Source organism: Ahaetulla prasina, chromosome 13 (assembly GCF_028640845.1).
Source record: "Ahaetulla prasina isolate Xishuangbanna chromosome 13, ASM2864084v1, whole genome shotgun sequence".
In the NCBI taxonomy this organism is placed as follows: Eukaryota; Metazoa; Chordata; class Lepidosauria; order Squamata; family Colubridae; genus Ahaetulla; species Ahaetulla prasina.
Window position 1 is genome coordinate 3,237,517 of NC_080551.1, and position 24,491 is coordinate 3,262,007.

The window sequence follows — 24,491 nt, forward strand, 5'->3', positions numbered from 1 at the left end:
GCAATTTCATTTTAAACTGTATTTTACTCGATTTCATTTTAAATTGTATTTTACTGCAATTTCATTTTAAATTGTATTTTACTGCAATTTCATTTTAAATTGTATTTTATTCCAATTCTATTTCACATTTTTAAAAAGAACCTGCAATCAGTAACGTTAATTTTTCCCTACGACCCTACACAAGCAGTTTCACAAACAATAACAAGAGAAGGGTGAAAATGAGGTTATCAACGTTCCTGAGCAAACAAAATCCTGCAAAACAGGAAGAGCATTACTGGACTCCTTTGCTGCAATACTTTTTGAAACAGGAGAGGGAACATGCATGTCTGTATGTATAGAAGTTACATGCACGCACATGTGTATTTGCATGTGTTTCAAAGCAGTAATAGACTATATTATTTATCTATATATTAAATTATTGTATTTTACTCCGATTTCATTTTAAACTGTATTTTACTGCAATTTCATTTTAAATTGTATTTTATTCCAATTCTATTTTAAACTGTATTTTACTCGATTTCATTTTAAACTGTATTTTACTCCGATTTCATTTTAAACTGTATTTTACTGCAATTTCATTTTAAATTGTATTTTATTCCAATTCTATTTTACATTTTTTAAATCGGATTTTAGTAATAATTTGTGTTAAGAACTCTGCACTTTGATAGGGCCTATAAATCATTAAAGTAAACTAAGTACAGTATTCAGTAGGAAAATCTACTAGCAATTTAAACGATATACCAGGTGTGTGTGTGTTGGGGAATTGTTTTTTTCCTGCAGAAAGTAAACAAGTTATTGATATTTCATAATATTAAATAATATTAATATTTGATAATATTTCTCAAGCATCAGGGTTCAGGTTATAAAGAGGTGAAGCTTACTTTTTAAATATGAGCATTCAACCTATTTTTGAAGAAACAATTATTCAGATAAATAGAAATATTTACACAAAATACATCTGCAGGCTATTTGAGGAGCAGACATGGCCATGAAAGATAAAGATTGCTTACTGATTTTCAGTACCACCATCAAATACATTGAATCCGTTTCTTTTCTTTCCTTGTTAATTCTTAATGAATTTGACAAATGCAGATCTCTGGAACTGAGGCAGAATGTATTTCATGCTTTCCCTGTACTGATAAAATGCATTCTGTTAAGTTCTGGAAGTAACGAGGCTGGAGACCAGGGTAGTGACAACAGTATAGGGTGAACCCAGCAACCGGCTGGGGGGAAAAACCTCTCCTTTTATACAGTTCTGGTGGAGGCTTCGTCCAATCAGCAACATGCTGATTTCCCGCTCAAATATTTAAAGGTATATACAATAATACATAACACTCCTCCCCTCCCAGAAAATACTTTGTCTCTATTTACATATTATCTACATGTTATTTTTCGACGTAGTCACGCAAATAACCTGGGCGTCTCCTAGTTCTTTCAGACCTGCGCGGTTCAGTTCTGGGTGGTGTTTTGAGCTGGTCGGAGGGGCTTTTGCTCCCAGCTCTGTCTCTGGGCCAACGGCCCGGATTATTTGCAGCCTCTTTTTCTTGGCCATCCGCCCTGGATTACTTTTTGTAATTTTTCCTGCTGTTTCCCTCGACCTGATGGCGCCGCTGGAACTCTGGGACCTCAGCTAAGTCTTGCGCCTCCCTCGGTCATGGTCAGCTGTGGGTTCAAATAAGTGTGTGTCATAATCGGTTTCTATTGGTTTGGTTTGATCAGTTATTCGCTTCCTTAACTGATCTATGTGGCGCCCATACTCTGTTGTCTTGTAATCACCCAGTATGACTTGGGACCGGTTGTTTTGATTATCTGTCCTGCGAGCCAGCTTGGGCCGCCCCATAGTTGCGGCCCACACTTGGTCGCCTATGCCCATTTCCCTCGTTTTTCTATTTCCCTTGTAACCCTCTGGTGTAATGGGGATTCAAACGGTCCAGTGGGCACCGGAGTTTCCGCCCATCAATAGTTCGCTGGGCTTCTGCCTGTAGCAGTGCTTGGGGTTCTGTGCTGGATCGCCAGAAAGAAATCTATCTTGGTTTGCCAGTCGCCTGGCTTGAGTCTGACACGCCTCCTTAGCGCCCGGACGGAACGCCTGCAAGGCCATTCGGCGCGGGGTGGAAAGGCGCAGAGAGGGCATGTCGGATGCCTCCTCTGCCAGGTATTCTTCAAACTGGGCTGCCGTGGTGGGGCCCATTGTGGACACCAGAGTGTCCGGCAACCCGTGGATTGCGAATAGGTGGCGCGGGTTGCGATTACTGCTTCGGCCGTGGTGGATTTCATGAGTATGATCTCCAACCATTTAGAATATGCATCAACAACCACTAGGAACGTTTGGCCGTGGAAAGGGCCAGCAAAATCAATGTGGATTCTTGACCAGGGCCCTTGGGGTTTTCCCATTCTCTGACTGGGGCCGTTGGGGTAGAGGTCTGGACTCTTGGCAAGCCTGGCATTTCCCTACCCTCTCAGCAATCTCTGCATCCATGGTGGCCACCACACATAGCTTCTAGCTAACCCCTTCATCCTTACGATCCCTGGGTGACCCTCGTGGAGAGGTCCAATACCTTTCCCTTAATTTATCAGGAATTATTACCGATCACCCCATAACAGGCACCCCCGAGCCGAGAGCTCATCTCGTTTTAACAAATTCTTTGAACCGTTAGCCCGGCGCGGCCACCCTCTCTGTACCCAACCGAGTACAGTCCTTAACACAATGTCCCGGTATGATGCCGAGCCACTTCCTTAGATGTGACTGGGCCAGAGTCCAAGAGTCAATAAGTAGGATGGGCGTCCCGGGTGGGGTCTTGATGGCCCCTGGTAGTGGGCATCGCTTAACGCGTCTGCATGCCCCACTTCTTTTCCTGGTCGATGCTGCAGCTTATGCGAATAAGCGGCTAAGAATATAGTCCATCGGGTCAAGCGTGGCGAAAGTGCCACAGGCGTTGGTGATCGCCAGCCAGTATCCTAGTAGCGGTCTGTGGTCAGTCACGATTTCAAAATTCCGCCCAAAGACATATTGTGGAATTTTTAACCCCTGACACAATGGCTGGTGCTTCTTTATCTAATTGGCTGTAGTTCCTCTCTGGGGAGGACATCGTTCTAGAGTAGAAGCTATAGGGGCTTCTGTGCCGTTTGGAAGTCTATGGCTGAGTACAGCCCCACCCCATAAGGAGGCATCAAACCAGCACTAGGGGTAATGAGTTGTGATATTGGATGAGCAGGCTATCACTTGAGAGCAGGTTCTTTACTGCTTCAAAAGCCCTATTTTCGACTTTCCCCAAGACCAAACAGTATTTTTCCTAAGAGCCTATGCAGCGGTTCCAGCAGTTGCTTTGTTTTTAAAAGACCGCGTAAAATTCACTAGCCCCAGGAATGCCTGCAGCTCTGCTTTGTTTTGGGCGCTGGAGCCTTCTAATTGCCTTAACCTTGCTCTCAGTGGGGTGAATTCCTTTCTTGTCTATCCGGTAGCCCAAGAAATGATTCGACCCCTATCTGGCATTTGTTTGTCTTGACTTTTAATCCGGCTGTCGGAAAATGCCCAGAACCTTTCTTAACCGCTCCCCAATTCCTCCATGTTTTCCCTGAAATTAGGACATCATCAGTAGGAACTACCCTGGAGCCCTTGCAGTAGTCGTTCCATTAGGTTTTGGAACAGCCCTGGTGCCACACTGACCCCAAATTGCAATCGGGTGCACTTGAAGGCCCCCTGTGCGTTACAATCGTTTGGGCTTGCTGTGCGGGCGTCTACTGGCAGTTGTTGGTAGGCTTGGGCCAAGTCTAACTTTGCAAAGACTTGCCCTTGCCCCAAAGAGTGCAATAAGTGTTGCACCAGGGAACCGGGTGGCGCTTTTCTGTAAGGCTTTGTTAAGCGTCGCCTTGTAGTCAGCGCAAATTCTAATTGACCCGTCCGGTTTTATTGGGGTGACGATTGGCGTCTCCCACTTTGCGTGATCGACTGGCACCAAAATCCCTGATTTATGAGCTTGTCCAGCTCCTTATCGATTTTGGTTTTAGGGCAAAGGACTCTCCTCGCCTTAAGCCTAATGGGGCTACCTGGGGTCTAAGTTGAAGGAAATAGGGGTCCCCTTGTACTTGCCCAGGCAGTCCTTGAAGACATCTTGAACTCGTTAAAGAGAATGTCTTTCAGGTTACAGTCACTTCTGTAGATGCCAGTCACTCCATGCCCAGGGCACGAAACCAGTCTAGTCCCAACAGACTGGGCAGAGTTCCTCGGCGATCGTGATGGGCAGGGTCTTCTTGTGTGGACCCGTACTCGACTCGGACGGAGGTGGTCCCTCGAACAGGGATGCGATTCCCTGGTAGTCGTGGACTCGTGGCCGTTGTGCTTGCAGGTGGCGCTTCGCGACGGACGGCAGCGACTTGCCAAAGTGTCCCAGGACATGATGGTGATCGCTGATCCCGTGTCTACTTCAAGCGGCACCGTACTCCCTCTATTTTTGGCTTGGTGAAGATCTTCTTCTCCACTTCGGGTCGGTGACCTATGACCACAGTTGTTTGGTTGGAATCCGCGCCTTTTTGTTTGAGCCAATCGCGGTCGCCTTGCCGATTCAGCGCTCTGATTGGCGATTTGAATTTTCGCGGAAGGTTGGGCGCTCGACAAACTTGAGCTAGGTGCCCTTTCTTCCCACACCGACATGTCGCGTCCTTAAACTTGCAGCGTTGGCGCTGGTGTTGACCCCGCCGCAGCTTCCGCATTCGTCTCGGTCCCCTTTAGCCGGCGTTTCTCGGTTGCCCTTCCTCATCTTCACCGCCGGATTCGGTCTGAACCTCCTCCTGGTGCACTGGAGTTGCCTTGCGCTCGCCTTTGGTGGGACCGGCTTCTGCAGTGTCTCTGCCGCTTGGGTGGACATTTCATGTGCTCTGGCTTCGTCCAGGCGTTGGCCAGCGTTAGGTTGCTCTTTGCTAGCAGCCGTCGCGCAAAGCGGATGTCTTTGACCTCGGATGAGTTGCTCGAGAGCACCTCGTCTAGTCGCGGTATCCGCAGTCCTTGGGCGCTTTCTTAGGCGGCCATGTAGTCACCGATGGATTCGCCCTCCATCTGCCTTCGCCTCCGAATTCAAACCGCCGCGCGTATTTGGGCGGCGTTGGTGCTGGTTTTTAGTAAAGTCTGTAGAGTTGGCCACGACACCGACTGCAGCGTTGGCTCTGCCAGGGCTTCCGCGATATCAATGACCTCCGACCACAGTGGCTTAAGAAATAAGCCCTTTTGTTATCTGGAACTCCTTGCAGTTCGTTGGCTTCTAAGCTTTGAAGCGGGTCATATCGTTCCCCATTTCTCTTTAGCGGGTCAAGCGGTGCGGGCGGAGTGTAACTGGCCATCTCCGCTTTTCTGCCCTGAGTTTGCTGGGTTGGTCTATCGTGCTTCAGCTCGGTTCTGGTTCTCCTTAGCCTCGAGATCCCACCTTCGTCGCCAATGTTAAGTTCTGGAAATGTGAGGCTGGAGACCAGGGTAGTGACAACAACTCTTTAATATAGGGTGAACCCAGGAACAGGCTGGGGAAAAACCTCTCCTTTTATACAGTTCTGGTGGAGGCTTCGTCCAATCAGCAACGTGCTGATTTCCCGCTCAAATATTTAAAGGTATATACAATAATACATAACACATTCCTTTGCACATTTTAACAGTACCAGTGCTAAAGGCCTATAAACATGGGGACCTTTTATTGGGATCAGCTGTATCCATGTTACCAAGTCCATGTTAAGAGATGCTGCGAAAGAGGAAGTATAGATAGCCTTTGACTTACAACCGCAATTGAGCCCAGAATTTCTGCTAACAGAGACCGTTGCCCCATTTTATGACTTTTCTTGCCTCGGTTGCTAAGTGAGTCACTGCACTTATTAAGTCAGGAACACAGCTGTTAAATGAATCTGCCTTTGCTTGTCAAGACGATCGCAAAAGGGATCACGTGACCCCGAGAAACTGCAACTGTCATAAATATGAGCCAGCTGCTAAGCATCTGGATTTTGATCAGGTGATCATGAGGATGCTGCTACCATGGTCGTAACTGGAAAAAGAACAGTTCTAAGTCACTTTTTTCAGTGCTGTTGTAACTTTGAATGGTCACTAAATGAAGTACTGTAGATCGAGGACTTAACCTGTGTATTAACTAGCTTTTTCTTGTGAAGGTATTTTGATTCCTGTTATTTAACATTGGGACCACTTTTTTTGCAGTTTTAGTACACGAAGTCCCAAAGGTGTTTTTTCAAAAGGCAAATGGACTTTCTTGGTTTTTGCTTTTTGTTTTGCTTGAAGACATTTCACTTCTCATCCAAGAAGCTTCTTCAGTTCTGAAGAACTGAAGAAGCTCCTTGGACGAGAAGCGAAACATCTTCAAGCAAAAACAAAGACAGTCCAGTTGCCTTTTGAAAAAGCACCTTTGGAACAACCGTGACCTGGATGACTGAGAATCTCCATAGACATTTAGCACACAAGGTATTTTCCTTCGGAAAGTCTTGCCAAAACCGACATTGTATCCCGCACATTAAAAGATCCACTTACCAGAAAAGTCTCCGGCGATGACATTGGGCGAATTTGTAGCCTCCGTTTCAGTGTAGGACAATGTGGAATTTGAAAGGTCTAGGAAGCAGAGGAAAAACAGGCTCATATTATTTGATGGCCAATAACTTTACCATCCCAAGAAACATTCCCACAAGGGCTGTTCTGATTCAATTCCCCAGAGATGTTTTCACACCTGTGGGTCACATTCATGTGACTTATCTACTTTCCATAAAGCAGGAAGCAGAGAACAGAATAGAACAGAACGGAAGGGAAGAGAAGGGAATAGAATAGACTGGAAGGGACCTTGGAGGTCTTCTAGTCCAGCCCCCTGTTCAAACAGGAGAACTTGTACCATTTTAGATAAGTGACAGTCTAGTCTCTTCTAAAAAGCACCCACGATTTCTGGAGGCAAAATGTTCCACTGGCTAACTGTTAGGAAGTTTCTCCTTAATTCCAGGTTGCTTCTCTCCTTGGTTAGTTTCCATCCATTGTTTCTCGTCCTGCTCTCTGGTGCTTTGTAGAATAATTTGACCCCCTCTTCTTTGGGGCAGCCCCTCAAATACTGGAATACGGCTATCATGTCGCTCTTGATTCTTCTTTTCTTTAGACTAGCCAGACCCAAAACCTGCGGCCGTTCTTCCTATGTTTTCGTCTCCAGGCCTTTGATCATCTTAGTTGCTCTTCTCTGAACTTAACGGAGGTTTTACCCTGAGGAAGGACATTGCTGCTTTAAAAGGGTGTGGATAGGATCTATACTTTAGCTCACGAACATCTTTTTGGAATCAAATCCAAAACACTGCAGTATAAACATCTAGCTTATACCGCAAAAGTCTCCGTTTGAACCATAGCCATCATTTCAATTCATGGTTTATAAGAGCAAAAGTGGAAGGAAGGACAACAGGCCTTTTTTCAACAAACAATAGTTAAAACAAGCTGTGGTTTAATGCAATGTTTGAACCTAGAGGCAACTGCTGCTTTCTCTGCTCCTGCCTTCTTGCCTGGCTCACTTTTAACTAGCCCTCTATCCTTCATGAAAATATAGGAAACTGAGCCCTAATCCTAATAACGAACTACGACTGTTTCTTTTTAAAGGAAGGAGCAAGGAAGTTGAGGGGAGGACGACCCATAATACTAGCAACCAATCCTCGTCTTTGTAGAGGCCTTTTAAGAAAACCTTTTCCAGCCCTTTCCAAAGAATGAATTACTTCTTTCCTAGCAAGAACAAAACAGTAACTCCTGCTAGCTCTTAAGACAATTGATAAAAGAGGGGGAAAATTGTACAGGTAGTCCTCAACTTACGACCATAATTGAGCCCAAAATTTCTGTTGCAAATAAGACAGGTGTTAAGTGAGTTTTCCCCCATTTTATGACCTTTCTTGCCACAGTTGTTAAGCAGGTGCAGCGGTTAAGTTAGTGACGTGGTTATGTGAATGAGATTTCCCCATTGACTTTGCTTCTCAGAAGATCCCAAACAGTTGGTCACAGGATCCTTGGACATAAATACGAGCCAGTTGTCAAATGTCTTGAATTTTGATCACGTGACTACATGGAAGCTGCAGTTGGGTGGAAACCGGTCATAAGTTATTTTTTCAGTGCTGTTGTAACTTTGAACAGTCACTAAACGAACTGTTATAAGTCAAGGACTACCTATATTTTTAAGGTGTTGCTCTAAAAGATAAGTAAGTTCAGTCTATCTTGTTTGGTGACTGCAGTTCACCAAAGTTCTTCTCCTAACCTAACCATGACACACTAACGGCAGATACGAAGGAAGAGCAGTGATTCTCTTTTCCAAATTCACAAACAGGATTTGGACCTCCAAAATAACCAAGGCTGTGTGGATTGAACAAGTAGGAACTTGGAGCGCCATGGCTAAGGTTACACTAAGCCTCCAAACAACTCATTGTTACTATACTTAATTATCACTATTAAAATTCTTGAAGCTGTTTATTCTTGTTTCCTTCCTTCCTTCCTCTCCTGTAGAGACCAAGAAAACTTTGTTTTAACAAGTTAAAAGTCTTTTGTTAAGTCTCTCCCTCACTCCTTCATTTTTTATTTAAAAATATGCTCCAAAATCCAAGTCCAAGATCAATTAATTATTTTGTTGGTTTTCACTTTTCTTTTCAATACTGCTGGTTGAAAAAGCAAAGTTCCAATACATGAATTCAGTTTCCTGTCTACCAAGTGTATACATTATTATCCAGGGAGGACACAATTCCTTAACTCAGGACCATAGTTGACCCCAAAATTCATGATGCTAAGCGAGAGAATTCTTAAGTGAGTTTTGCCCCATTTTATGACTTTTCTTGCCAGAGTTGTTAAGTGAATCACTGCAGCTGTCAAGTTAGTAACCCACTTGCTAAGTGAATCTGGTTTCCCCATTGACTTTGCTTGCCAGATGGTCACAAAAGCAGATCATCCTGGAGGATGGGAGCTGGGAGTCCTAATGCAACTTTCTCATCTTAAATTCCTTCTGCAACTTTGGCACAGGAACCCTTTGGCCAATCCAGCCAAGGCATCCGCGCAAGCAATGAGTATGTCCTACCTCTCATGGTTTCAACTCTTCCTTACTGGGGAAGGACAAAAAAACTTCAGAGCTCTCAAGTTCTGTCTTCTTTGGGCATCATTTTGCTTGAATCCAACTAAATTCCCACCCACCTGCAGAGTCTTCAATGCAAAGAGCCGATGGCAGAGGCCGATGGCAGAGGCAAGCAATGCCAGCTGGCGACCCCCAGGGGAAGGGCCTTCTCTGTGGGGGCTCCTACCCTCTGGAACAAACTTCCCCCGGAACTTCGTCAACTTCCTGACCTTCGGACCTTTCGCCGCGAGCTAAAGACGTACCTATTTCTTCGCGCAGGACTGGCATAGAATTTTAGAATTTTAATAGGGGGCCGCGGTGTGGCTCAGGCTGTAAGATAGCCTGTTATTAAACACAGCTGCCTGCAATTACTGCAGGTTCTAGTCCCACCAGGCCCAAGGTTGACTCAGCCTTCCATCCTTTATAAGGGAGGTAAAATGAGGACCCAGATTGTTGGGGGGGCAATAAGTTGACTTTGTATATAAATATACAAATAGAATGAGACTATTGCCTTACACAATGTAAGCCGCCGAGTCTTCGGAGAAGGGCGGGATATAAATGTAAAAAATAATAATAATAATAATATTTTATTATTGGGGTTGTAAATTTTAACTGGGTTTTATTGTTTTATATGTATTTTAAATTGGGCCATATTTGATAGGTTTTTTTAATTATTGTTTTTATTATTGTGGTTTTATTTGGCCCTGAGTCCTTCGGGAGAAGGGCGGTATAAAAATTTAATTAAATAAATAAATAAATAAATAAGGTTTCCTATTGATGCGAAAGTTTAAATGCTTAAACAAAACATAGACCATCATCAGAGTTGGAAGGGACCTTGGAGGTTTTCTAGTCCAACCCCTTGTTCAACCAGGAGATCCTGTACCATTCCAGAAAAGTGGCTGTCCGGTCTCTTCTTAAAAGCCTCCAATGATGGAGCATCCACAACTTCTGGAGGCAAGATGTTCCACTGGTTGATTGTTCTCACTGTTAGGAAGTTTCTCCTTAATTCCAGGTTTGCTTCTCTCCTTGATCAGTTTCCATCCATTTTCTTGTTTTTTCTTTGAACAACTTTTTCTTTGCAACAATTACAAACGTAGCCGTCCCAAAGGTGCTTTTGCAGAAGGCAACTGGACTTTGTTTTTTCTTTGAAGACATTTTGCCTCTCGTTCAAGGAGCTTCTTCAGCTCTGGCAGGACAGTGGGGAATGGAAGGATTGATAGTCCTTGCAGACATTTGCATCCTTTTAGAGGGTCCTTGAAGCACTTGGAGGTTTATCTGGGTCCTCAGGGTCACCTGAGTGGTGCAAATGGTTCCTGTAGTCTGCAATCCCCCCCCCCACTTTTCTGAAAATCCGTTCCTACTCCCACACCGTTCCAAGGGTGTTCATGCCAAATTGGATAGCTAAAAGTCTATAGAGAATCTCTATAGACATTTTTATCCATTGCTACTTGTCCTGCCTTCTGGTGCTTTGGAGAATAGAATATTAACCCCCCCCCCGTCCTCTTTTTTGACCCCCCCCTCCTCTTTTTTGTGGCAGCCGCTCCAATACTGGTACCATGCCGTGGTTTCATCCCTAGTCCTTCTTTTTGAGATATGTTTTGGAAGGCTACTGTCTTTGGCACACATCAGTTTTTAAGTAGGTCACATTTTTATGCCATGTTTTCTTTGATGCTTAAGAAAACAAAACAGAAAAAGTCACCGGGGGTAAAATGGAATTCCTCTCACAGGACGGCATTCAAAATAAGGTTGCCATCATATCAGAATCAGAATAGAGCTGGAAGGGACCTTGGAGGTCTTCTAGTCCAGCCCCCTGGTCAAGCAGGAGATCCTATACCTGTGATGGCGAACCTATGGCACGCGTGCCACAGGTGGCACGCAGCGCCCTTGCTGTGGGCACACGAGCCGTCGCCCCAGTTCAGCTCTGCCATGCACATGTGTGCGCCTCCCAACAGCCAGCTGGTCCTCGTGTCTCTGCTGCGCATATGCAGGGGACGGGGAGTATGTGTGGGACCACACATCCATGCACGGGGGTGGGTGGGGCATATGCAGGGGGTGTGCGTGCGGGGGGGGGTTGGGCATGTGCAGGGGGGGCGCACGGGCATGCATTGCATTTTGGGGTTTTGGGTGTCTGCGTGTTTTGGCCACTTGGTCCGGAAAAGGTTAGCCATTACAGGATCTGTTGGTCTTATTTCGGGCTGAGTCAAAGATTTCAGAGGAAGCGATTCTAGAAAGACTTGAGAGTTCAGCCTCGGTTCCTCACAATGGCTCTCACCAGATTCTCCTTCTGCTTCTCAGAGAAGGACCTCCCCAGGGCACCATGCCATCTACTTGTCATGTCAGTGGCGGTCTTGCACGAGTGACCATATTTTATTATTATTATTATTATTATTATTATTTATTATATTTGTATACCGCCCATCTCCCGAAGGACTCAGGGCGGTTCACAGTCAAAAACAACAGAAAAACATATAATACATAAAAAGCTAAAAGAATAGACAGTTAAATTCAATTGATGCTCTAACTTTTAAATACAAATTTAAAACCTCATTTAAACCCTTTTTTTTAAAATCCCAAGTTTAAAACTACGTTCAAGCTAGTCCTGCTCTTCGAAACAGCAGCGTCTTCAGCTCACGCGGAAGGACTTGAGATCGGGAGTTGACGAAGCCCCAGAGAAGCTCGTTCCAGAGGTAGGGGCCCCACAGAGAAGGCCCTCCCCTAGAGGTCGCCAGCCGACATTGTTTAGCTGACGGTATCCGGAGGAGGCCCTCTGTGAGAGCGCACTGGTCGGTGAGAGGCTAATGGTGGCAGTAGGCGGTCCCGTAAATATCCCGGTCCTAGGCCATGGGCGTTTAAAGGTGATAACAAGTACCTTGAAGTGAACCCGAAGACCACTGGGAGCCAGTGCAGATTACGCAGGAGGGTGTCACATGGGAGCCAAAGGTGCTCCTCTATCACCCAGCGCAGCCGCATTCTGGACCAGTTGGAGTCTCCGGTACCCTTCAAGGGAGCCCCATGTAGAGAGCATTACAGTAGTCCAGGCGGGATGTAACCAGGGCATGAGCAACCGTGCATAAGGCAGCCCGATCCAGAAAGGCGTAACTGGCGTATCAGGCGAACCTGATGAAAAGCTCCCCTGGTGACGGCTATCATATGATCTTCAAAAGACAGCCGTGCATCCAGGAGGACGCCCAGATTACGAGCCCTTTCCGTGGGGGCCAATAGTTCGCCCCCAATAGTCAGTGATGGAATTAGTTGACTGTACCGGGCCGCCCGCATCCACAGGCACTCGGTCTTGGTGGGATTAAGTCTGGGTCTGTTAAGCCCCATCCAACTCCGCACGGCCTCCAGGCACCGGCCCATCACTTCAACAGCCTCATTGGGGTGGTTTGGGGTGGAAATGTACAGCTGGGTATCATCAGCGTACTGATGGAAACTCACCCCAAAACCACGGATGATCTCACCCAGCGGCTTCATATAGATGTTAAACAGCAGGGGAGAGAGAACCGACCCCTGAGGCACCCCACATACTAGGGGCCTTGAGGTCGATCTCTGTCCCCCCGTCAACACCGTCTGCGACCGGTCGGAGAGGTAGGAGGAGAACCACCGATGAACAGTGCCCCTCACTCCAAGTCCCCCGAGCCGGCGCAGCAGGATACCATGATCGATGGTATCAAAAGCCGCTGAGAGATCTAATAGGACCAAGACAGAGGAATAACCTCTGTCCCGAGCCCTCAAGAGATCATCAACCAATGCGACCAAGGCTGTTTCCGTGCTGTGACCAGGCCGGAAACCGGACTGGAATGGATCAAGATAGACATTTTCATCCAGGTACATATGGTACCAGGGCAGACATCTGAGTGCCACCCAAATCCCTCACCCACTTTTGAAAATGGAATACGTGGCTAGTGAAGACTTTCAGGGCAGGCTTCGAAGGGTGTGAGTCATCCTGCCTTACTAGAGAGGGCAAGTTGGTTTACTGTTCCAGGCACAACTTGCTAAACCATGGTTTGGCCAACTCGTTTACTGAACGAACTGCAATTGGTTGAATTCACACAGCATGCAGAATTAGGTGTAGGTGGATGTTTTTCTGAAGCAACTCTTTAAATCAGGGGTCTCCAACCTTGGCAACTTTAAGACTTGTGGACTTCAACTCCTAGAATTCCTCAGCCAGTTTTGCTGGCTGTGGAACTCTGGGAGTTGAAGTCCACAAGTCTTAAAGTTGCCAAGGTTGGAGACTCCTGATTTAAATAGTGTGTCTGAAAATTAATGGCTGGAACCAGAAAAGTGAGTTTTGTGATAAACTACAATGACACTGGAATTAAGACAGGCACTTAGTGTCTAATGAAAGGATGCAAGTTGTGCTGTGTTTCCCTGAAAATAAGATCCTGTCTTATATTTTTTTTGAACCCTGAAATAAGCACTTGGCCTTATTGCCATGCGCTCAAAAGCCCGATTGGGTTTATTATTAGGGGATGTCTCATTTTGGGGGAAACAGGGTATAACATTGATATTGTCATGAACATTTCATTATTTCTCATCATAGCAATTGTGATGGTGCAATTAAAACTTTTTATTTTTTTTATATTTTATATTTTGTTATATTTTTATGTGCATCACAGGAGACTGTTGTCCTCTTACAACTGATTTTTTTTTTAACCATTCAAGTGAACATCTCTATACTTTTGCGGTTCTACTTTCCTCCTTAGACTTGATGATGCAGGAAAGGAGAAAAGGTGGAATCCCAAGTCTTGGTAATGATGTATCAGGGATTCAAGCAATTTAACAACTGCTTCTCTGCCCTAATGATTTCTTCCAACAACCAGTTTGCCAAACTGCTCAGAAAGTTAACAACCGGTTCTCCCGAAGTGGTGCGAACTGGCTGAATCCCACCACTGATCAGGTGGGAGGGTGGTGGTGGTAAAAATGCAGGAAGTGCCTTGGAGAAAACTAAGAAGATGAAAGATCTAGAGGTTAAAATGTATGAAGAACGGTTGCAGCAACTGAGTTTGGCTAGTCTAGAGAAAAGAAGAATTAGGGGTGACGTGATAGCAGTATTCTAATGTTTGAAGAGCTACCACAAAGAAGAGGGGAGCCAACCTGTCAGATCCCTAAAAGTGATACTGCCATTCAATTGAGAGAAGGGGTCGGGGGGCCTTGGATTCGATTTATTAGCATTGCCTGGGTTTCAACAGATATTTTACAACCTATACTTAGGTGCCAAAGTGCCCTGAGATCTCCTTACCTTTGGGGAATGTTTATGACGGCCATGTGGGCTGTTTCACTTTAAAGGATAATGGAGGATATGGATGGGCAAGCATGCTTATCCTGTTCTCAGGGAAGCTAGTAAAGAAAACATCTTCACACTAGTGTATTGGCTAAAATCGGCATTCTGGCTTAAGGGAGGGGTCTCTACTGCTTTAATCCTACTTGTCTTGCCTAAGGGTATTCAGACCTAAGGGTATTGCTTTGAATCCATTGCTGTCATTTCTGCTTAATAAAAGGTTCCTTTTGAAATATTCCGTTTCAATTTTCTTAAGTTAGAAGCAATCCTTCTCCAAAGCAGCTGAAAACAGGACGAGAAACAATGGATGGAAACTAACCAAGGAGAGAAGCAACCTGGAATTAAGGAGAAACTTCCTAACAGTGAGGACAATTAACCCAGTGGAACAAAAGTTGCCTTCAGAAGTTGTGGGTGCTCCCTCACTGGATCCAATCGCTTTAAAAAAAGAGATTGGACAACCATTTGTCTGAAACAGCATAGGGTCTCCTGCTCAAGCAGGGGGTTGGACTAGAAGACTTCCAAGGTCCCTTCCAGCTCTAGTATTCTACATTTTATGTCTACATTATGAGCCACGGTGGCGCAGTGGTTAAGAGTGCAGTACTGCAGACTACTTCTGCTGACTGCAATTTGGCAGTTCAAATCTCACCAGGCTCAAGGTTGACTCAACCTTCCATCCTTCCGAGGTGAGTAAAATGAGGATCCAAATTGCTGGGGGAAAGAGGCTGACTCTGTAAACTCCTTAGAGAGGGCTGTAAAAGCACTATAAAGTGGTATATAGGTCTAAGTGCTATTGCTATTGCTATCACCTTGCATTACACACACACACAGAAAAGCCAAAGGTGGCCATCTTCCATTTGGAAAAGAGATAAAAGTTGCCCACAAAATACAGGTCTCCAGCTGTGAACTAATGCTTAGAAAACTGCAAGAGGGAACTGCAGGGTGGAGAACATCCTGTACTTACTCAATGGCTTTTGCTCATCCTTTGGAGACAGCCGGGAATAAGGAGGGGGTGGCGATTCTGAAAAAGACAAGGGAGGGAAATGAACCATCATCCAAGTTTTCAGAAAGGTGGTTTCTATCGCATGTATGAAAAGATACTTCAATTGACAAAAAACAGAATAACCAACTCAACTTCCTTTGCCATGCTTCAGGGTTTAGATGCATGCGATTTTTATGAGTAGAAGACTTCCATGGTCCACAAATAGGTGTCCATCAAACTTCCCTTGCTTGGTTGGCCCAATACTTGACTAAACTGGGATAAGGTAGTTTATGGGTCAGCCTTTCCTAGGAATCCTAAGATTGTCTTAGCATAGTGTTTCTCAACCTTGGTCGTTTGAAGATGTGTGTGGGCTTCAACTCCCAAAAGTTGAAGTCCACCTATCTTCAAACGGCCAAGATTGAGAAATGCTGTCTTAACATGTTGCATCAAGCAAACCATAGTTCAATCACAAGATGGCATGGCACAAAATATGCGCTTTGTCCCTTGTGCAAAACGTAGAATACACCTGTACCATGGGTTTAGCATATTGTACATACCACCAGATATGCATTAAAGAGACCAATTCTCAAGCTCATTTACTCTACAACAATCCCATTGAATGCAATATGGTTTTAGATTGGCCGAATACAGGTATGGTCCTCACAAAGTATATGATCCAGCCTGTAATAGGTTGACTTATAGACTTATGACCATAACTGAACCCAAAATTTCTGTCGTTAAGTGAGACATTTGTTAAGAGAGTACTGTGACGTTTTATTGCTATTTTATGCCATTTCTTGCCACCGTTGTTAAGTGAATCACTGCAGTTGTTAAGTTAGTAACCTGGTTGTGACCTTCCCCATTGATTTTGCTTGTCAGAAAGTCTTAAAAAGTGATCACAGAACACGGTAACCATCATAAAGGTGAACCAGATGCCAAGTATTTGAATTTTGATTATGTGACCATGGGCATGCTGCAAAAGTTGTGAAAAATGGTCATAAGTCATGTTTTTCAGTGCCATTGTAAACTTTGAATGGTCACTAAGTGAGCTGTTGGAAGTCAAGGACTACCTATGGTTAGTTTTCTCCATGTGAGTTGAAGAGGCAGTCCCCAAATTTAGAACTTTCTCCCCATGTACCTGGAAAACTACCATCTTTTGCTGAGGTCAAAGTATCTTCCTTACAGTTCCAGCCATACAAGAACGCAGAACCTCTAAACCCTGTTTTCAACCAAATAATGGCACATTCACATGGTTCATGAGAGACAGAGTCTTCCTTTGGACAATGCACCAAATCCAGACCAAACAAGCGGAATCATAGTTTTTAGGACAAGGTGTGAATCCAGTAAGTGCCATTTTCCCTCCTTTCAAGAGCCTCAAAGGGACTTTAATTGTGGTCCGATGTTCCCAAAACCTTGAGCTGTAATTCAAAGGACGACAACAAAAGAGCTGGCTTTTTTGCACAACACACAGCCTAAAATGCACTGGGTTAAAGGATCAGCGTGTTGTGCAAATCCAACCAGAAGGTTTTGATGGATGGTTCAGGTGTGTTTAAGAATTTGTGCGATCGAGTTAATTCAGCAAACCACGTATTATTTTGCATTGGGTAAAAACAGCCCCAGAGCTCAGCAGGGAACGAAAATAGTCGAAACTGGCTACCAAATAAAACTGGTTTAACTGTGAAGCTGAAACATTCCTAACAACACTGTCACTTTTTTGGCAAAAGCAATACTTCCTCCGGATATGTCCAGCCATGCTCAAGACAGCCAAAAATTTTCCTCTTTTAAGTTCCTGTGCCTCTATTACAAGGAACACGGTATTTGGCATCTCAGTAAATAGTCAAGGGATGGAATTCCATCACTCCCCATAGGAAAGATACAAAAGACTGAATTCGGAGCATAAGGGGGGGGGGCGGGAATTGGTGTTGCAAAACAAACAAATTTAAAAAAATGAAGGCAAACTCATCTGCTAATTCTACTTGCAGCACCAAGAAAACGGAAAATTGCTAACAGCAATATTAGGGGTCTCTAGGGTCATTCCCCCCCCACCTCCCATTTTAAATGACATTTTAAAAAAAAAATAGGGAGACAGAAAGCAGCTCCCTGCCCTTTCACAAATATACATTATACATTATTATCCAGGGAGGACACAATTCCTTAACTCAGGACCATAGTTGACCCCAAAATTCATGATGCTAAGAGAGAGGATTCTTAAGTGAGTTTTGCCCCATTTTATGACTTTTCTTGCCAGAGTTGTTAAGTGAATCACTGCAGCTCTCAAGTTAGTAACCCACTTGCTAAGTGAATCTGGTTTCCCCATTGACTTTGCTTGCCAGATGGTCACAAAAGCAGATCATCCTGCTTTTCACAAAGTTGCATCCAAGAAACATTTTCCTGGATTCTTACTCGGTTCCACATCTAAATTGCATTATATTACTGGAGCAAGAGAAAAATTCATTAAAAAACCCGGGACCTTCAGGCTCAGGTAGCTCTGGTTCTTCTTCTCCCGTACAGGTTTGGCAAGTTTGCAAAAAGGAGTTTTAAAAAACAAAACAAAACCCTCGCTTGCCGTAAAAGATCCGCTGTTAAAAATAAGAGGCGCTGTTGCTTTAAGACAGGCCGTCGAGATAGAAGAGCCAGTCAAGCTGGCGCCAGCCAAATGCAAACTGCATATTATCACCACTTCTTCACCTAAATAGTGGGTTTAGGAGGGCGGGAGGGTGGGTGGGGGTGGAGGAGAAACTCCTTCAGAAAGAAAGGGGGGGAAGCTGCTTTCTTTCTAAGCACAACTTGAAAATGATCCCAATTGAAAGGGGATAATAAAACGACAGCGAGGGATTTTTTTTTTTTGCCTACGTGGGTTTTCTCTCCAAGTCTCATCTGTTTTCGCCTGAAGAAACCAGCGATTTTTCTCTACCTCAAAAAAAAAAAGAAAAGCTTTTTTCTCCTTTGTTTTTTTTTTTATAAAAAAGTTTTATTTTTACAATCATATCAAATAATTCATCCAATGTACAATTATATACAATTAGTCGGGCTTGCCCAGTCACCACCCCCCTTTTTAACACTCTTCCCTCTTCTACCTTCTTTTACTTTCCAAACCTTCCTCTCCTTCTCTTATCTACATCCTCTCCTCCCTCCACCCTATACCTTCCTTCTCCCTCTTCTCCCTCTCTTCCTTCCTCTTCTCCTCTTTCCTACCTCCTACTCTCTCCTCTTTTCTCCCTCCCCACCGTTCTAAAATGGTAACTGGGCAGACCCGACCCTACATTAATTATATTTATACATCTTCAATAATCCCTGTAAATTAACCATCACTCCATCCTCTACCCTCAACCCCCAGTTCCCTCCCCTTACCCCCACCCCCACCCCGACTTCCCAGAACAAAATGCAACCATAATCCAAAATAATTCCTAAATTATAATCTCTAGTCACTCCACACTTAATCACACTCTCAATTCCCCTCTCCTTCAGAAATATATCTAATACAAAATATTTCCTAAATTTACTCATATGCTATTCGATATTTTCTCCTTTGTTTATAATCCAGGGATTTCCAATCTTGGCAACTTTTAAGACCGGTGGACTTCAAGTCCCAGAATTCCCCAGCCGGTGGGATTCTGGGAGTTGAACTCTACAGGACTTAGGAGTTGCCAAGTTTGGACACCCTTCTTATAATAATAATAAAAAAACAAGAGCAACGGTTGTAGTCCTTGACTTACAACTACAATTGAGCCCAAAATTTGTGTTGCTAAGCGAGACCGTTAAATGAGTTTCGCCCCATTTCATGTCCTTTCCTGCCGCAGTTGTTAAGTGAGTCACTGCAGTTCACTTAGTGACATGGTTGTTACGTGAATCTGGCTTCCCCGTTGACTTTGCTTTTTGGAAGGCCCCAAAAGGGGATCATCGCCTGACCCAGGGACACGGCCACCGTCGTAAATATGAATCTGTTGCCAAGGGAATTTTGATCACGTGACCATGGGGAGGCTGCAACGGTCGTAAGTGGGGGAAATGGTCAGTCACTTTTTTCAGTCCTATTGTAACTCTGAATAATCACTAAGCCAACTGATGACAAGTCTAGGGCTACCTGTAATTTTGGAGCTACAATTGCCACAGGAAGGTCCCTGCTTTGGGAAGAAAGCAAGGAAGGAAAGGCTACGATTTTACAAGGGGGTGGTGGTGTTTCTGGGAGTCGATTCTCCAAAGTTTTAAAAAAGTTTGAAAAGGCTGAGGAAAAAGCAAGGGGCTCCATCTTCCAAACTCAAGCTGTCATTGGGGATTTGGCAGCAGCCAAAAAAGCCAATGCAATCCTGGGTTGTTTAAACAGAGGCATAGAATCAAAATCACGTGAAGTATTAAGGTAAAGGTAAAGGTACCCCTCGCACATATATGCTAGTCGTTCCCGACTCTAGGGGGCGGTGCTCATCTCCGTTTGACGTCTCTGTGGTCATGTGGCCGGCATGACTAAACGGCGCACGGAATGCTGTTACCTTCCCACCAAAGGTGGTCCCTATTTTTTCTACTTGCATTTTTTTTTTAATAGGACAAAATTTTTTATTTTCCATAATAGTTCCCACAATTTAACCAGTGTACAATACAATCACTTATACAACAATCGATCCTATACTCAAATTATGCTCAATCCGGGCTGCTCGACCACCACTCCCTCCACCATCCTTCTCCTCACTTTCCTACTTCCCCTCCTCTTCCCCGCTTCTCACTACCATCCTTTCTAACCCTCTATCTTCTCCTCCTTCTTCTCCTCCTATCCTTTCTTCTCCCTCCCTTCTTTCCTACCTTCCTACCTACCTACCTACTTTCTTCCTTCTTTACTCCTCTTTCCTTACCCTTGCATTTTTTATGTGCTTTCGAACTGTTAGGTTGGCAGAAGCTGGGACAAGTAACGGGAGCTCACCCCGTTACACAGCAGCACTAGGATTCAAACCGCTGAGCTGCTGACCTTTCGATCGACAAGCTCAACGTCCTAGCCCCTGAGCCACATTGTCCCGTTGTGAAATATTAGTGCTGCTTTATAAAGCCTTAGTAAGGCCACACCTGGAATACTGCATCCAGTTTTGGTCACCATGTTACAAAAAAAAGATGCTGAGATTTTGGAAAAAGTGCACAGAAGAGCAACTAAGATGATTAAAGACCTGGAGACAAAAACATATGAAGAATGTTTGTAGGAACTGGGTCTGGCTAGTCTAGAGGAAAGAAGGACTAGGGGGTGACATGATAGCAGAGTTCCAGTATTTGAGGGGCTGCCACAAAGAACAGGGAGTCAAGCTATTCTCCAAAGCGCCTGAGGACAGGACAAGAAACAATGGATGGAAACTAACCAAGGAGAGAAGCAACTAGAATTAAGGAGAAACTTCCTAACAGTGAGAACAATTAACCAGTGGAACAGAAGTTGCCTCCAGACGTTGTAGGTGCTCCATCACTGGGGGCTTTTAAGAAGAGCCTGGGCAGCCACCTGTCTGAAATGATTATAGGGTCTCCTGCTTGAGCTGGGGGTTGGACTAGAAGATCTCCAAAGTCCCTTCCAGCATTATTCTGATTTATGGATTCTCTCTCCGATGCCACCTTTAGAAAAACCGCCAATCCAGGTTAAGGGCTCCTTGCTGCCAAAGAAAAGGACAAAGTAGGAGAAGCGCTGGCCTGCCTCCCCTTCCCCTCCCTCGGATTTAGCCCTGCTCCAGTGAACAGCAGCTATTCTGCTTCAGCTGCCTGTGCAGGGGATGCTGGTTTGCCTGTTGGGGAGGGGGGCAAAGCTGTTCCCAGGGCGACCCAGAAAAGGGGAAAAGCCCCTTTTTGCAGGAGTTGCATTCTGCTTTCCCCTCCCTCATTTTACTTGCCCCTGCTGCTGCGAGGCCCTGCAGAAACTTTCAACTAAGCAAGCAAAACAAGAATTTTTGTTGTTGTTGTTGTTGTTGAGCCCCCAAGAAAAGAATCTAATTGCACATAAGTAGGAGCTGTGATCCTTCTGGCTTCCGGGCCTTTATTATGGGTCTCTTCTTACCCAGCCAGCCTGGAATCTAACAGATCCCATTCCCGCAAAAGTTTCCCCTCACCCACTTCTCAGGGAAATCGGCTGCTTTCTTCCTTTTAGTACCAGCCCCTGATAGAAAAAGTTAACTCTTTGCTGGCTGGAATCCAGCCGTGGCTGCAGGTTTCAGATTCTTTTCCCTTCAGGAATTTGGAAAAAAAGATTTCCAGGGAGGGGAGATTGCCAGACCAGGGGACCAGGCACTGACCATCCCTTCCAAGTAAAATGCAAATAAACAAGCAGATTTTTGCATAAATCATACTTTGCATTTCAATGGATCGTTCAAAGGCTCAAGGTTCATTTAATGCATGGACCCTGCAACACACATGATGACCGGAGGATGAAACATATGAAGAACTGGGTGTGTCTAGTCTAACAAAAAGAAGGATTATGCATGACCCGATGGTTGACTTTCAATATTTGAGGGGCTGCCACCAAGAAGAAGGGGTCTATTCTCCAAAGCAGCGGAAGGCAGGACAAGAAGTAACAGATGGAAACTGATCAAGGAGAACTAAGGAGAAACTTCCTGACAATTAACCAGTGGAACAGCTTGCCGATAGAAGTTGGGGGTGCTCCATTAGAGCACTGGGCAGCCACTTCTGTGGAATGGGATAGGGTCTCCTGCATGAGCAGGAGGGGTTGGACTAGAAGACCTCCAAGGTCCCTCTTCCAACCCTGTTATTCTGTTTAAGAGAGATTTTCCTTTATCACACTTCAACCACCAGGTTCCACCAGTTTCAAAGCCCGTGGATTGTGCAAAAGGGGAGAGGGGGAGAGGTGGCCACCCAAGGGGTGCTGAGTCAGAGACACAGGAGCCAGACCAGCTGGACCAGTGAGGAGGGATCCTAGCAATTGTGGTTCGGCAACATCTGCAAGGCCCCAAGTTGTTGATCCTCATGTAAAGTATTGTCTGCAGCCAGACTGGGACTGAATGGAATTCCCCCCTCAGCTGTTAAAGGCTTTTCAGTATAAACTGTGTGTGCTGGGCCCTGCACAAAACAATGTCAACATTCTTGATGGAAGCAGAATTTTCATGAATCCAGAACAGAAAGAGAAGATGGAAGGAAGAGTGATTTCCCTATTTGGGGAGAGCTAGAAGAAGAATTACATGCTCTTAATCACTTTGGGGGGGAGGGGAGTTTCAGGCAATGTTTGCAGGTTCTTATCCAAACTTGTTGATGATGTTGTTTTAATAGCCAGAAACAGCAAATCAGAAAGCAAATCAGATGCTGCCAAACTTCAGATAGAAAATCTACAGGATGAAATGTCCATCACAAATCACTCCCTGAGCTTACACAGAGAATAGAAAGATACTGTATTCCATTTGCTACAGGACTTTTTGGATGGCACCAATAAGGTCATCTATCTATCTTTCTTTCTTTCTTTCTTTCTTTCTTTCTTTCTTTCTTTCTTTCTTTCTTTCTTTCTTTCTTTCTTTCTCTCTTTCTTCCTTCCTTCCTTCCTTCCTTCCTTCCTTCCTTCCTTCCTTCCTTCCTTCCTTGCTATTCCCTCCCTCTCCCTCTTCTCCTTCCTTCCCTACTTCTTCCCTCCTTCTCCTTCACATCTCCCTCCCTCTTTTTTTTTCTTTCTTTCTTTCTTTCTTTCTTTCTTTCTTTCTTTTTCTCTTTCTTTCTCTCTCTTTTTTCTCTCTCTCTCCCTCCCTCCCACTTTGCTTTAGATACTGGCAACTTTCAAGCACCCCTAAGCCATGGCACCCACAGTCACAAGTTCCAAACCAAAAAAAACCTCTAAAACACAACATACTTTATCTGGGAATTCCTTAAAGGCCAATCAAGAGTTAACTGTTGTGTGTAAAACTAGCTGCAGCCATGCCCAGAGTTTAGACTGACATTAGACTCTTAAAGAGCTCTTAAAGAATCAAGACTGACCTAGTTTCAAGAAGACCATAAACCCAAGAGGAGATCAAATATAAATAAATATAAACCCATGTCATATGGGGAATGAATGGTCTTCTGGGATCAGAGGTGTGTAACCTTCAATGGGGGAAGATTTCAGATGCACTCCAAAAACTCACTGAGGCTTGGTAAAACTATTTTTTTGCAATTAAGTCTCATTACACTGAGCAATTTTCTCATCTCACATTAAAAATTGCAATTGGGTGGTAACTTCAGGAGAAATGCAGACTGCATAGACCTCTTAGGGTCTCATGTTCTTCAGGTGTGAACATGCCAGATGTGGGAGGTGACACAAACCGGAGCTCAGTTCCTAAAGAATGTATACAAACATTGTCCAGTCTTAGTAGCAAAGCACAGTCAAAGACTCAAGTTTAGCACTGGTCCAATTATTGGACGAAGATCATTCATGCACTAGTAACTTTACAGAATCTTCTGGAGTAGAGTTTCTCAACCGTGGCCAGCTGGGGAATTCTGGGAGTTGAAGTCCCCACGTCTTAAGGTGAAAAATGGTGAAAAATACTGCTCTAAAGTCATCCAAACTTCAATGTAGACACCTTTGTATCGCCAACAGTGGCTCATGCACTGCTATGAAGATGCTGTCAGTTGCTAGTCATGACCTAGGACTGTGTTTTCTCAATCTTGGCCAGTTGAAGTTGAGTGAACTTCAACTCCCAGAATTCCCCAGCCAGCTATGTTATGCTGGCTGGAGAATTCTGGGAGTTGAAGTTCACCCAACTTCAAGCGGCCAAGATTGAGAAAACATAGTCCTAGGACTTAGGTCATCCATGTTAGACACGGAAACTCATGTAGGCGACTTGGAGCCAATCGTATTATTCTCCCTTAATCCGTCTCCCAAGACTGTTATTGGGGGAAATAAACTTAGGGAAGACCCCTTTGAGCGCTCAGGGGTAGGGGGAAGGCTGAGCCTCAGTTCAGTGAAGGAATAAAACCAAACAGTTGCCACAAGTAGTGTCATGACTAAGGACTCTTGTTTGGGATTATGCATGTTGGTTCTTGATTTCACAAGAACTGGGTGACTCTCAGCCTGTTGAAAGCCCTTGAGAGAGTATTACAGGTTTGGGACTTGGGGTTTTAAAATTCTCTAGGTACGGAATTTTCCACACATCCAAACCATGGCTTCGTGTTAAGGATCAAGCCATAATGCGGTTTCCTAGACTCTGCCTTT

The 24,491-nt window shown here is 44.6% G+C and overlaps 1 protein-coding gene across 1 annotated transcript in view; it reads right to left on the bottom strand.

Moving 5' to 3' along the window:
• Window positions 1-24,491, bottom strand: part of SMAD6 (SMAD family member 6) — a 70,475-nt gene that overhangs the window by 42,681 nt on the left and 3,303 nt on the right. The window contains exons 2-3 of the mRNA XM_058156597.1: window positions 15,332-15,388; window positions 6,515-6,592 (exon numbers count right to left, since the gene is read on the bottom strand). Of these exons, the coding sequence (XP_058012580.1) occupies window positions 6,515-6,592; window positions 15,332-15,388 (135 nt within the window). The remainder of the gene's footprint in view (window positions 1-6,514; window positions 6,593-15,331; window positions 15,389-24,491) is intronic.